Source organism: Camelina sativa, chromosome 3 (assembly GCF_030686135.1).
Source record: "Camelina sativa cultivar CO46 ecotype springtype chromosome 3, ASM3068613v1".
Taxonomy (NCBI): domain Eukaryota; kingdom Viridiplantae; phylum Streptophyta; class Magnoliopsida; order Brassicales; family Brassicaceae; genus Camelina; species Camelina sativa.
This window is the reverse complement of record NC_141882.1, coordinates 7460259-7473374: the sequence shown is the minus strand read 5'-3', so window position 1 is coordinate 7473374 and position 13116 is coordinate 7460259. Positions and strand designations below refer to the sequence as shown.

Below are 13116 nucleotides of genomic sequence, written 5' to 3'. Positions count from 1 at the left end.
TGATGCTATTTGTAACTTTGTTTGAATCTGAAATTAAAGTTTTATGTATTTTCTAACTTTTTTTTAAAATATATTATATTAACTTTCTCCACATACTATAGAAATATAAATATTCGATTTTATGTGGCTATATTGTCCAACAATTACTACTTTCATAAAATACATCATTTCAAGATTCGTTTAGAAACCCCCCCAATTACATGTTTTTTTTTAACAATTGAATCACACTAGATAATAACCTATGCTATTGCAACGGGTAAATTTTTTTATTTGAGATATTATATTTATAAATGTATTTATTTATTATAACATTTATAATACAAATTTATATTGGTTTGAATTCATCAACTTTGTAAAAGTTTAAAATAGTAATCGTTTCACAATAAATTTTAGATTAACATGATTGCGGATCTGGAACGTATGTGAACCGAATTAGTGATTGTTGATATGAGAAACAACAACTAAATGTATTCGAATAAGAAACGAGGTCTGGACAGACTTTCGGTCGAAATCGATAAGAACAAAGAAGAATGATAAACTGGATTTATATTGATTTCGCTTGTTGTGCTTAGCAGAAGATTACATATATCCTTTTTCCTTACAAACTTTGAATATTTAAACTAAGAGAACTCGAATTTCCCATGAATCTCCTCCTCCGATCTCGCCCACGATCTCTCAACCTTATCTCTGGTTTGACTCAGCGTCTCAATCAAATTCTCTTTCTGGGCCCGCGCTAGGCCCATTAGCGGGTGGCATTCGCTCCTTAGCGGGCTTTCCGACGGGCCTTTAACTCGCTGAAACCTAACACCAACAGTGATCGATTAGATTTCTAATAAAATCTTGAATTATCAAATCATATAAAAACCACAAAAGAAAAAAATTAAAATTTCATGAACCGAATGATTTAAATAAATTTTTAACCGGGTCAAACTCGTCCGCTAGGCCATCCTGCAACGGAATTTAAATATTTTGAGCCGTTAATATCTTTGCAGTTTGCATCCATACCGCTTGAATTTGTGAGATCCGCAAGTAACCCACATGCATTTTCATAATCATATTTTCTAATATATAAAATATAACTTAATTAATATTAAAAAATCTATATGATAAAGTTTTAAGAATAATACATTGTATGATACAATATCAAAGAATTGTAAATAATAAATCAAAATGAGAATAAATAGGTAAATGTGTTTTGAACGATGATATATCAGTGTTTTTAAGTAAATGCTTTTCTATTAATATATAGTAGGTATTAGAATTTTATAACAAATTAGTTTACTGTATATTATAATGCTTTCAATTTTTTAATATTTACGCTTTTGACTTTGTAATACCAAAATGAAATGAACATACTATGCTTTTAAAAATATAATACTGAAGATTTGGATGTAAAAGATACTGTGAATCTTTAAATCATTCTGAACTTAGAAGTACATATATTTCTAACTGGGTATCTGTTTTTGGATTTTAAAACATAAACTTTTAGAAATCCAATTATATGAGTTTGTAATCTGTTTTCTACTAGCTTTATAATATTGCTGGAGGCCCAATTGTTATCTCCCTATACACATGTTTTTTTCCACGAGAGAGAATTTGGACACGACGAAAGGAAAACAAAAGATGTCGGTTTGGTTTTTTTTTTCTCTGGGAAATGTCTGGTTCTTTACTTTCTTTGGTTCGAACGGCTTTGAACGATCATCCACAGAAAGTAAAGTTTAAAACCTGTGGATGATTGTTCAAAATCTTATCCGACTGTGGAAACAATACTCAGCTACCACTGGTCGATTCTTCAACAATACAAAAAACTTTATACCATGGTTTGATATTAGAGAAAAATTAACTAATCTTATCTCTTATCAAAATCATTTCAATTGTTTCACTGGTGGTAGCTGAGTATTGTTCCATAGTCGGATGATCTGCACCTCGATCTTCCACATATTTTTGAAAGGTTTCAAATCCAAAAAATTGTTGAAAGAAGCCATGAGAAAATAAAAGTTAGAATGTTTGAATATGATTTATGGTGAACTGGTGGAAATGATGATGATAGGAAGATCATATATATATATATATATATACATAAGGGTAGTAATTTCAATGAGAGTTTTTGTATTAATTTTTTAAAAAATTCACTTATCTCCAAATAATTTTTTTTGTGGAAAACAAAATCTTGGATTAGGTAAATGATTTCAGATTTTTAGGCGTAATTAGTTTATGATTTCGGATTTTTAGGCTTAATTAGTTTACTTTGTAGTGAGGATGTTATTTATTGTACTTAATTCCCTTTTAACGGAAAAAGCAAGAATTAAGTTTGTATATTTGATTTAATTATGTCCTGAGTTTTGGGAAGATCTGATAAAAATAAATATTGCCTCATATATTCTAATAACGTATTTATGTAAATAATAATAAGGAGTAAGGATAATTATTAAAAAATGTACAGAAATTTGGTAAGAGTGTTTTTCTATTAATATATAGGAGATGACAGATCTCTTTAAGAAAAGAAAGAGTTAGTAAAAGTTCATAAATTTACCATAACACTAGTATAATTATATCCCACTTGTTAAGGGAAGCAAATCAAGTTATCAATAGGCTATTAATCAGCAACGATAATTAATCGATTTGATTCTCTTAGTTACAATTATATGATATCCTATTATGAAGGCTCCTTTAATTAGCAAAAAAAAAAATCCATTATAAAAAGGAAAAAGGAGGAACTAAGAGTAACCAACTAAACTTTACAAATAAATAAAAAAGAGAGAGAAAAGATGCAAGTGCCCAATAGAGTTGTGGTATTAACCATAACGCTAATCTTGTTCCTAATGACATCGTCAGTGGCTGCTATTCGTGAAGAACCATCTTTGATTGGAATCGAGAGAAGTATCCCAAAAGGTCAGGATCCTATACATAATCGTGCAACTAATCCTCCGCGTTCACCACAGTATCGTTATGTTCAACCGTCTATCAAAGCTAAGAAGATACAAGAATCTTCTAATGTTTGGGGAAACCATGGACGTGGGAGCGGTGGACGTGGGAGCGGTGGACGTGGGAGCGGTGGACGTGGGAGCGGTGGACGTGGCTAGTTGTCCTCTCATGCTTGGTGACCATGTGCTTTCTCTCTTCAAAAACTTTATTACTCATTTTGTATCAGTTCTCTATGAACAAAATGTTTTAGAAACAAAAATAATAGTAAAAAACAAAAAACATAGGTTAAGTGTTAAAAAAAAAAACAAAAAACATAGGTTATGTCAACAAGAGAGACGTACACACGTTTAAAATATTTTGGTTTTCCACATCGAATATAATTCTTTTTTAATTATAATTTCATTATCACCAAAACCCTAACTTCTCAACAAGGATAAACAGTACGGCGACCATCGTCTCCGCCGGCGTCTCTCCGCTGCTGAAACTGAGTAATCTGTACAATGTTTTTTTTTTTGTTGGTAACAATTGAATCGCATTTTCCAGCCAATATAAAATAAATTATTTGAAACAAATTCTTGACAAAACCAAAATCCGACTGACGTTCAATTTTATAAATAGCACTAAATGCTTGTTAATGTCTAACTCACTCCCAAATGTTCAGGCAAGTATCAATACTCAAAAGACCAACGATACACAACGATACACAACGAAAATAACACATTAGTTTCCCACGTCTCGGCTTCTCAAGCTCCACTGAAATCTGAAGCTGCATTAAGGGCATTTTCTCTGAATGTAGGAAGCTCCATGTTCCTCGTACCTACCATTTACACCAAAGAAGCTTGAGTGTCACGAGAGAAACAAAATATAGTTTCTTTGCGAGGCTCATCAGAGGAAAAACGGAACAAAAAGACTTACTCAGACTTGGAGAACCACATCTGTTGAAATGAGCCTAGTGATGCCAATATACTCCCTCCTATCCATACACTGCAAATACATAACAACATGTGTCTTGATCCAAGCAATATTTGGGGTCTTATTAGAGGAAGAAGTGAACACTATATATATCCAAACCTGAATCTTCTTTCTGTTGTGTTACCGCTTGCCAACACTTTAACTCGAGCCGAGTGGGGAGACTCCTGAAATGAAGATAAGAGGACAATAAATGATTTTTTTTCGCCACATAAAAAACTGGGGAATCTTAGAAGACAGAGGAAAAGAGTGAGGACACAATACTTCGACCAAGTCCTTCTCGAGGCGTTCTTTCAACTGTTGCATTGATGATGTGCCACCAGCAAGCTGATATAATGCGAGAAGAAGGTATGAATATCATCCACATCCAAAAAAACTTACGGAATTGTTGATCTAAAGTTTTACCAAATTTTTGTCCAAAAAAAAAAAAAGGTTAACCAAATTTAACTTGGGATTTAAGAGTTGACATAATTTGTTATTTACCAGTATGCTACTGTACAATTCTCTCCGGATATCTACATCACATTTGTTGATGCTCTCCATGACCTGCACAAGTTAATATAAAGGACAGTGAAGTTACACAAGTTAAAAGACGAAAGTTTTGCAGTGGCTAAAGATGATGCATATACCATGTGTGGTAGACCACGAACGGAAGGAATCATGTCTGCATACTTCTCCATTCCAGGAATCGTCTGCAAAGTCCAATAAACACGGAAAGTCACTTAACGAAAATCTTTGACAAATAATTCGGGTCTCAAAACACGTCACGAGAAGAAACAAAATGTCTTTAGAATCTTCCGTCGAATTTATCGTCCTTAATGGTGTACCTGAACTATGGACGGGTTGAACATCACATCAGGAACTTTGAACCTATCAGCACCAATCTCGAGCGTCCTGCAGTAGACATGGTTAATGAGATATTGAGAAAGACTAAAAAGTAAAATGGTTCAGTTTCCTCTTCAACAAAGCTAGCATTTCTTTATCTACTTAATTTCTCAAAGATCAAATCATATTCCATGCAGGTTTCCAAAAGCAATGTTTGACTCTTCTAAACTTTTATGCTTAGATCCAGTTGAGAACTCATTTTAGCTTTAAAAAGGTTCACAACAGTGGTTTATTTGTCTAGAAAACTACCAGAAATCTTATACATGAAAAAAAAAAAGCAACTGTAGCATGTACATATGACTACTTGAGGCACAAAAAACCCGCAATAGACATATATATAAACTGGGGCTTACTGGCCATCGGGAAGCTCGTATGATGTAGTTGGGATGTTTGAATACGATTTGTCTGCAGATAAATGCATCACATCAGAAAAACTAAGGCTACATGATCAATGACATTGAAAGATAAGACGTATCTAACATTCAACTCTCATAGCACTCTAAACTTTGAAGAAAATCAAATTTATCAAACAAGTGAACAACAAAAGAACATAAGATACCGTCATAGGGAGTATCAGGAACGCGACATATAGAATCTTTGATATCACCCACTATCATCCTCTGTTGAGAAAAAAATCACCAAGTTATGAAACAATAGAAATTTTCAAAGGAGTGTCATTATCAATTACAGACCTGGCAGAAGAGTTTGTAGCTTTCTTTGGTGTCAGGAATATCTACATCTTCAACCTGCAAGGAATCGAAGGGAGGAAATAAGAGACTATTACATTCCAATGACCAGAAAAAAAATTTCTAAGCAATTTGCTACTGTCAACTATCCTAAATGAAATGACTAATGAGACAAATCCTACAACTTCTCTGTCTCATTGCCCAGGATAAACATCACATCTTCTATGTCAAGAACGCAAAACCAATTTTCGAAAGCCTCCCTCTCTTTCTCCCACTCAATAATTAAATACTACTCAAATAGTATTCACTGATTTACATATGCACCTGGAATTCCCCTGCTCGTATTTCCTTTCTCTTGAAAGAGTATCTAGGTTTTATCTGCAGGAAAAAAGGACCAGCAACACTCAGGTAAACTGGCTCAAATGATAACGAACAGTGCAATAATTTTTTAACTTACTTTGATTCCCTTACTCTCCAAACTTTTCAGTAGGCAGTCAGTGAGAAATTCCCCTCCAAGTGGAGATGATACAACAGCCTGCGAATAAAAACATGGTCAACAGTCGGGAGGGTAACAATCTACATCAATGCTGTATAAGTAAAACTGGTCAAAAGTCGCATGGATGAGAATTTATAGAAGCTACAGATGACACTAAGGAAACGAGAGATGGGAAAACATTCTCCTGCAGTAGAAAACCCCAAACCAAAGAAATAGCATGATAAAGAACTAAATTCTTACAAAATTGAGCCATACAAATACCTTTTGAAGAACATAACCATCATGCACCGGTGAAATAGTAGTGGATCCTCCACCGCTGGAACACAATAAGTCTCATCAGTGCTTCCAATATTAGTCAAATCAAACACAAAAAAAAAGTAGACTTTCACAGCATATAGGACAGAAGTGGAACATTAGTATACTAGAGAATCTTCTAATAATTGAAGTATAAAAAATCTTACCAGTCAACAACCAAAGAAGTAGCGCGCCCAGTAGCAAAAGACGTGAGAACCTAGCACCAAAAAAAACCCAAAGTCGTGTAGATAGTTATATATCTGATTACACAAAAGCTGGCTGGAGATCAACACTACAGTAATCGCCATGTAATAATCTATATCAAAAGAATGATGAACCAAAGTAGAAGGAAGATACAGGATTCTTAGCCATAAACAATGCAGGAACTTTGTATTTTTCAAACATTAGCTCTGCCGCCCTGTCAAGCATATGATTTGAGAAAATCAGTAACACACTCCAAGATAACGCAATATAGAAAAAAAATGATTATATCAAAGCAGTAAAATCGTACTTCTCTCTCTGCTGTTGGCTGTTTAGAGGAGGCTCAGCTAGCAGCATGGGATGCTCCTTGGGATCAATCATAAGACAACTCCTTTAAAAAGAGAAACCTTTTATTAGAGATGATGAAATTGAACACCAATGTAAGACAAAGTATAATGCTTTTACACAGTTACCTGAAAGCATGTTCCCATATATTGTCCACCAAATCCCAATCAGACACAATGCCATCTTTAATGGGTGACAGTACCTGATGAGAGAAAATGCAATCTGTAATTTCACTACCAAATTTATAAACTTCAAACAGTAATCAACGAGAAAAAGCTAAGAGAGCTAAACCTCCATATGGTCTCGGCGGTAACTCAAGGCCTGAGAACCTACATAGAGCTTGCGTTTTCCCTTTTCTTTTTCAGACTCGGTCTTTGAATCCTCGGAATTGGCCTTTGTAGAGTCAACATCCATATCCATTGCTTCTACCCCATCTACTGCCCCAATAACCTTATGAACACATCCGTACAAACAAACAAAAAAAAAACCCTAAGAGTCTGAAGAAACAAAGGGCATGAAGCTCATAGTGACATCAAATGCTAGCTACAATCAAGACTTACGGAAGGGAACACGGCTTTAGGAGCATCTTCTCCGGCGTAACCAGCCTTGCAAGTGTGCGAACCCAAGTCAACCACAATAGCTGACACTTCATCTGTGAAACCCAAAAATCAAATGTTAAACGAGAGCAACTCAAAAAGATGAACGACAAAGCAATTCTAGGGTTTAAAAGAGAAACCCACCTCCGCCGTACATGGCTGCAGCTAACGAGAAGGGTGGAGAGAGGTTCTCTGACTGAGCTCGTCGTCGGAGGGTTTAACCACGGGACGGGTTTCACTGTAATCTCGGATCCAGTTGAATCGGGTCGACTTTTTATTTTACTGAGTTCGACTTGTGGGGGGATCTCTCATTGAAATTTCCGGTTTAAATGATCCGATTAAACCAAACCGAACACAAATTTTCTAAACCGAACCAACTTTTGTGACCACCCCCTTTTTTGGATAAACGCAATTCGACCCATATCTTTCGAGTTGCATAAGCTTTTATTAAAATCAAAGAGCAATTATGATAAACGAATAATCTGGTTTTCTTCTAATATACAATTTGCTCAAAAAGGATTCAACAATATGTATGGAACAAAAGTGTATAATAAAAAATGAATCGACTCTGTAGTTGTTGTATGTAATGAATGTAAACAATGCCTTTTTTAGCTAAGTTGCTCCATAGATTTTTGAGTGTTGACAAAAGTTGCACTTTTGTTGATCCCCTCAAGCAAAAGAATCCTTATTGCTTCTATCCCGGTTTGGAATGTATAATCCAGCTGTAAAACCATACACAATCAGGTCTTTATATTTCTGAAGTACTGAGATAATGTTGGTATTTATCTTCTTCTTTTTACCTCTCCCTGTTCTTGTCTACTGAACTGGCGAAGAACAAAGTTGGCTGTATCCATCTTCCCTGGAGGCCGTCCGATCCCTGAAACCAAACACACATCGATTTCCATGAATATAAAAAGAAAAAATAATCGGGAATTGGGTATGTTGAAGTGGAGAAAATGATAACTCTACCTATTCTTAGACGAGGAAAATCACGGCTACCTTTGAGGCGATCTATAATGCTTCTCATCCTGCAAGTAAAAAAGACAATAAGAATTTCATCATGTTTTCATGAAAAGTACTTGTATGATTTGATTATGAAAACATTTACAGCTACCCATCCACAAAATCTTAGTTCCAACACCACATTGCTTTCATAAGTCAAAATTAGAAACAATACTTAAACACTAGTGAAAGGCATTCTTAAACAGGTAAGATAAAGTGTGGAAAAACATGTGTACCCATTGTGCCCTCCGTGACCACCTTTTGGCAATAAACGCAGTTTACCAAAGGGCAAATCTAAATCATCGTATATCTGAAGAAGACACAGAAAGTTCTTAAAGACGCATATGTACTTAAATCCAGAATTGGGAGAGTGAGAGAGAGAGGTAAAGTATACCACAAGTACTTGCTTAAGCGGGATCTTGTAAAAGGAAACAATCTGTCCAACCTTCAAACCAATCCAGCAATCATACACAGAAAGTACCAAAATTACAAGTGCTCATAGGTAGGGAAAATTTGTTGACAAAATAAACCAAAGTTGATTTCCGATGAGCTCACTTACAGACTCACCACTTAGGTTCATGAAAGTTTGAGGTTTAGCTAGCATAATCGGTATATTCCCAATAACACCTATGATAGAGAAACCGATTTCCAAGGTTAAAACAATTCAGAGACAAGAAGGCTATATAAATCAATCACTCTGCATCTAATAAAACTAAACCAGGCAGCTTTACAGACTAGTTATGTACATCAAATAGGATTATGAAACACGCTGAATTTTCAAAAAACAGTTACCCAATGTCATCAAACACTAGTGACGTATAAAATTGAAATAAAAGTTTCACACTTTAAGATAAGAAACCATCAAAAAGATGAAAATTTACAATGGAGAAGATAAGAGAATGAATACAGAACCTTTCCCAAACAAGGCCTTGAAGTTAACGGTGTTCATAGATATCCCTTCAGCATCAGCCAAAGCATCAACCATCTCAAAACCAACCTGCAATTCATGATCACGTTAGGAAACACGAAAAGGAAAACACCAAAAGTGAGAAAACAAGAGAAGAGAAGCAAGAGATACGTTATGGCGAGTGCCCTGGTACTTCTTGCCTGGATTACCCAAACCCACAACGAGCCACGGCAGCTGTGGTGGCGGAGGCTTTGGCTTCGAAGAAGGTAAAGCTTGAAGCAGCTCTGATTCCGGTTGGGAAGACAATGACTGTGAAGATGATGACAAAGACTGAGACATCAAGCCTCCAACACCTCTTCTTCCTCTCGCTAGCTTCCGACAAGGAGCTGGTCTCGAGTAAGGCAATGCCGGAGACAAAAACGCCGCCGGAAATCGAAATAATTGTGCGCAACAGCCGTAAGGGTAGCTGAGATTTGCGATTTTAGCGGGAAAAGCTGCAGCTTTCATCTTTCCTTCACGGATTTAGGGTTTATAGTTTATCCCCAAATTGGATTCTGTCGGTGTCGCCGACCAAACAAAAAAAAAAAAGTAAAGTAGGGAAAAGCAAAGTGAAGGGACTAGAATTTAAAAGACCCCAAAGTTAAGGGACCGAAAACAAAAATATAACAAAAAATAAAATCGCCGTTGCCGGGGATCGAACCCGGGTCACCCGCGTGACAGGCGGGAATACTTACCACTATACTACAACGACCTTGTTGCTATACAAAACTAGAGGATTAATAAAGTATAAAACCTCAAATTAAGGGACTAAAAAAGTAAATAACAAAACAAAATAATCGCCGTTGCCGAGGATCGAACCCGGGTCACCCGGGTGACAGGCGGGAATACTTACCACTATACTACAACGACATCATTGTGATTTGATTAATTGATTAAGAATTCAACAACATTAACTTATTTAATTAACAAAATACAAACGTGTTGCACAGTTTTCGTCGTCTTCACTCAGTGACAGCTTCGTTGAAATTAGCTTTCACACACAGCTCGTCGTACGCATTCACGAGATTATCAAGCCTCGCGACGAATTCGATCAGTAGCGAAGCGAACGTAGCTAGAGACAGATTACTCGCGCTCACGAACATCTCCGACGCCTCCTCCATTGGTGGCTGTAACATACTTCCCTGCATTATAGAGATCCGGCTAGGCCACGACGGCTGTGTTTGTATCACCGTCCTCGATTGCTGGTGAGGATACATCGTCGCCGAATTCAAGTTCTTAGCTGTAGTAACAGCATCCCAATTCGGAGGTGGACGAAGCGTGGCTTCACTTTGGGATTTATGAGCCAAGATCCGACTTAGATCCCCGTCGAGATTCGAGATTTTGTGTTCATCACTCGAACCTTCTTCTCTATCCCTATTCCCGATTTCCCAATTCTTGGCGTTCACGAGAAGGTACGATTTCTTGTCGATTTTGCTTTGTAGTTCTTCGGCTGCTTGGTGTACCTCGTGGAGTATGTCTATTATTGGGTTTAGTTTCTCCATCTTCTTTAGTTTTTCCCCAATGTATCTGAGTACTTTTGCTCCTTCGATGCCTACTCTTTGAAGCTCATTGCGAAACTCTTGTCTTCTATCCTCTGCAGCCTGTGTAATTACAAACTCTTGTCTCAAATCATTTTGAGAATTTGAAGATTGGAAGAAGCTAGTAATGTACCTGAATCTCTGAGAGAATGCAGCCGTGTAATGCCATGACCATAAAAGCACAATGCCTCAGTGCACCACCTACTTTCACATACATTGCCCATGGATATCTATAGGATTTGTATGGACCGTGTGGTGGCTCCCATGAAGCAAAGCCCATCTTCACAATCACACCAACAAGAACAATAAAAGATGTGAGAATCTGAAGTAAGTTGGTCTTTTGATATAGATTTGATGTTGTCCCTTATGTGTTGGATGAGTGAAGTGAATTTTACCAGAGTGTCTTCTTGGCTTGTAGATTGAACGGCTGATCTGTAACCACTGTACACTGGGTCTTCTGTGACAGCTGCATATACCAGAATCCTAGATGGGATCGTATCATATGCTACGCAATCAAGATATGCGTTCACACAACCTGCAGAAAGAAGCATTTTCTATGGATTGGATTTGACAGGAAACAGATTAAGCCTTTCAACCAGATGCTCAAATTCAGGGAGAGTGCTATAACAAACCTTCCAAAGAAGTCGCTACATTCACAAAGTTCTTGGCGACTAAGTTATGGAGATCTTCTCCAGCCCATATGGGATAGATGCACGTATTCACAACGAGGCCAATACAGGCACCAAGAGCTATCAGAAGGAACCTTGAAACAGCAGTATCCATGAATTCCCCTGTTTTGTATCCTGACACTATTACATAGCAATAGGTCAGCAAGAACACCCGGAATCCGTACTCATATGCCTTCAACGTTGGATATAGCTTTGCATAAGTCGCAAAAAAGGCTGATACAAGAGCAGGCACACAGTGTTGTCAGAAATCAGAATGGGACTTAAGGTGGAAGCTTTAATTTAGAACACACCTGATCTTATTATATATATATATATATACCTACTACAAAGATGCTAGAAGCATTAAAAACCTCTGCCCAATTTCCAGTCTTCTCGGATATCCAAGCCATGCCAAGTGCCAGTCCTCCTGCAGATAATGTTCCTAGTCCCCGGTTGCATCCTTTGCTAAAGGTGGCTCCTACACACAGAAGAGAAGATCACGTCAGGTATTAGTTTACTTAGAATATTCAAGTTTGATGTGTTAAGTAGACTAGTAGTCTGTTGCATTTACCTATACTGAACTCGAAGATAACAACTACTGTGAGAATTGCCCAGAGATAGTGGCTGCTGAGCTCTAATCCTGGGATCTTAAAGAATATGAGGATAGAGGTAAGTGTCAGAGCCAAACCCATCTTCGCCGAGAATATGATCTTCCTCGGGTCAGATGTTCCCATCTTCCATGCTGTTACAAAAACATCCTGTGATGTCTTCACAAGCGCAGTGATCTTGTCGGAGAAGTACCTGCAAACATCACCCATAACATTTCAAGACTAACCATTTGAGATTGTTGTTAGACGATTGAGACTGGATTATAAGAGGCATCAGATACGACAAGAGGGCTTCAAAATGTTCGGTCAACAGAAGGTTCTGGAGTTCAGGAGAGGAGAGATTGTATGTAATGTATAACCTGTATGAGCAGCAACGAACAGAAGTACTGTCTTCGTTGGGGATCCCGTCTTCGTTGACATAGGAATAGCCTCTGGTATGTTGTGGGATAAGCCTATCTTTTATGCTTTGTCTAAACGAACCATCGAACATACTACCTCGCCTGAAAGATCCATCGAACATGCTACCCCGCCTGAAAGATTCCAGCTTTGGTGCCGCCATTTCCGGTTCTTAATTCTGATGATCCCAGAAGTTTGAGAGATGGGAAGACTAGGGGAAGATTTTATTTCCTGTGCATTGTGGTTTATGATTTCTATCAAAAGCACGATGGTGTCATGAATCATGAATTGATATAACCCAGATTCCAAAAGTTGTAAAAAAGTTCGGATTTTGTGAAGAAATGGTATGCATATCTTGTATGATTGCTATGCACGTCTTAGAACACGTTTTCGTGTCTAAATACAGATTGTTTAATCCACACATTCTCAATAATATTTCTTATAATAAAGAAATATAAACGGTCAAATAAATATAACAGTAATAGATTCATTCTTTTGTAGCAAAAAGACACAACTTGAAGAATTTCAAGTGTTGCACAGAAGAACACACATTATGCATGA

General features: G+C 37.0%; 3 protein-coding genes, 1 long non-coding RNA gene and 1 other non-coding gene across 6 annotated transcripts; 1 reads left to right on the top strand and 4 right to left on the bottom strand.

Annotated features, from left to right (window-relative positions):
• Positions 1-3460: 3460 nt before the first annotated feature.
• Positions 3461-7817, bottom strand: LOC109124621 (actin-related protein 4). The gene is made up of 20 exons (XM_010499930.3): positions 7542-7817; positions 7362-7453; positions 7093-7251; positions 6930-7003; positions 6767-6847; positions 6613-6673; positions 6423-6472; positions 6223-6277; positions 5923-6000; positions 5790-5843; positions 5472-5525; positions 5339-5399; positions 5133-5184; positions 4722-4788; positions 4524-4586; positions 4378-4440; positions 4159-4221; positions 3997-4061; positions 3841-3909; positions 3461-3742 (listed from the first exon to the last, which is right to left on the bottom strand). Exons 1-20 carry the CDS (start codon positions 7552-7554, stop codon positions 3697-3699), a joined length of 1320 nt encoding a protein of 439 aa, XP_010498232.1. The 5' UTR covers positions 7555-7817; the 3' UTR covers positions 3461-3696.
• Positions 7818-7839: 22 nt separating this feature from the next.
• LOC104775957 (peptidyl-tRNA hydrolase, chloroplastic) lies at positions 7840-9942 on the bottom strand. 2 transcript variants are annotated; one of them, XR_015590490.1, is made up of 8 exons: positions 9478-9942; positions 9312-9396; positions 8967-9026; positions 8794-8844; positions 8636-8709; positions 8367-8425; positions 8198-8274; positions 7840-8119 (listed from the first exon to the last, which is right to left on the bottom strand). XR_015590490.1 is itself a non-coding variant. In XM_010499929.3 (8 exons), the coding sequence occupies exons 1-8, from the start codon at positions 9811-9813 to the stop codon at positions 8006-8008; spliced, it is 864 nt and encodes a 287-aa protein (XP_010498231.1). In that variant the 5' UTR covers positions 9814-9942; the 3' UTR covers positions 7840-8005. The 2 variants fall into 2 exon arrangements, 1 of the variants encoding a protein (XP_010498231.1); XM_010499929.3 differs by having other exon boundaries at positions 8959-9026.
• Positions 9943-9985: 43 nt separating this feature from the next.
• Positions 9986-10057, bottom strand: TRNAD-GUC (transfer RNA aspartic acid (anticodon GUC)). The gene has a single exon. It is a non-coding gene; the product is annotated as a tRNA-Asp (tRNA).
• A 25-nt stretch (positions 10058-10082) lies between these two features.
• On the bottom strand, positions 10083-12718 carry LOC104775956 (putative aluminum-activated malate transporter 3). Its single transcript, XM_010499928.2, has 7 exons — positions 12519-12718; positions 12123-12352; positions 11892-12029; positions 11516-11785; positions 11279-11418; positions 11017-11163; positions 10083-10946 (listed from the first exon to the last, which is right to left on the bottom strand). The coding sequence occupies exons 1-7, from the start codon at positions 12716-12718 to the stop codon at positions 10308-10310; spliced, it is 1764 nt and encodes a 587-aa protein (XP_010498230.1). The 3' UTR covers positions 10083-10307.
• Positions 10616-13008, top strand: LOC147946666 (uncharacterized). Its single transcript, XR_015590491.1, has 5 exons — positions 10616-10757; positions 10946-11210; positions 11302-11837; positions 11940-12057; positions 12167-13008. It is a non-coding gene; the product is annotated as an uncharacterized LOC147946666 (long non-coding RNA).
• Positions 13009-13116: the final 108 nt, after the last annotated feature.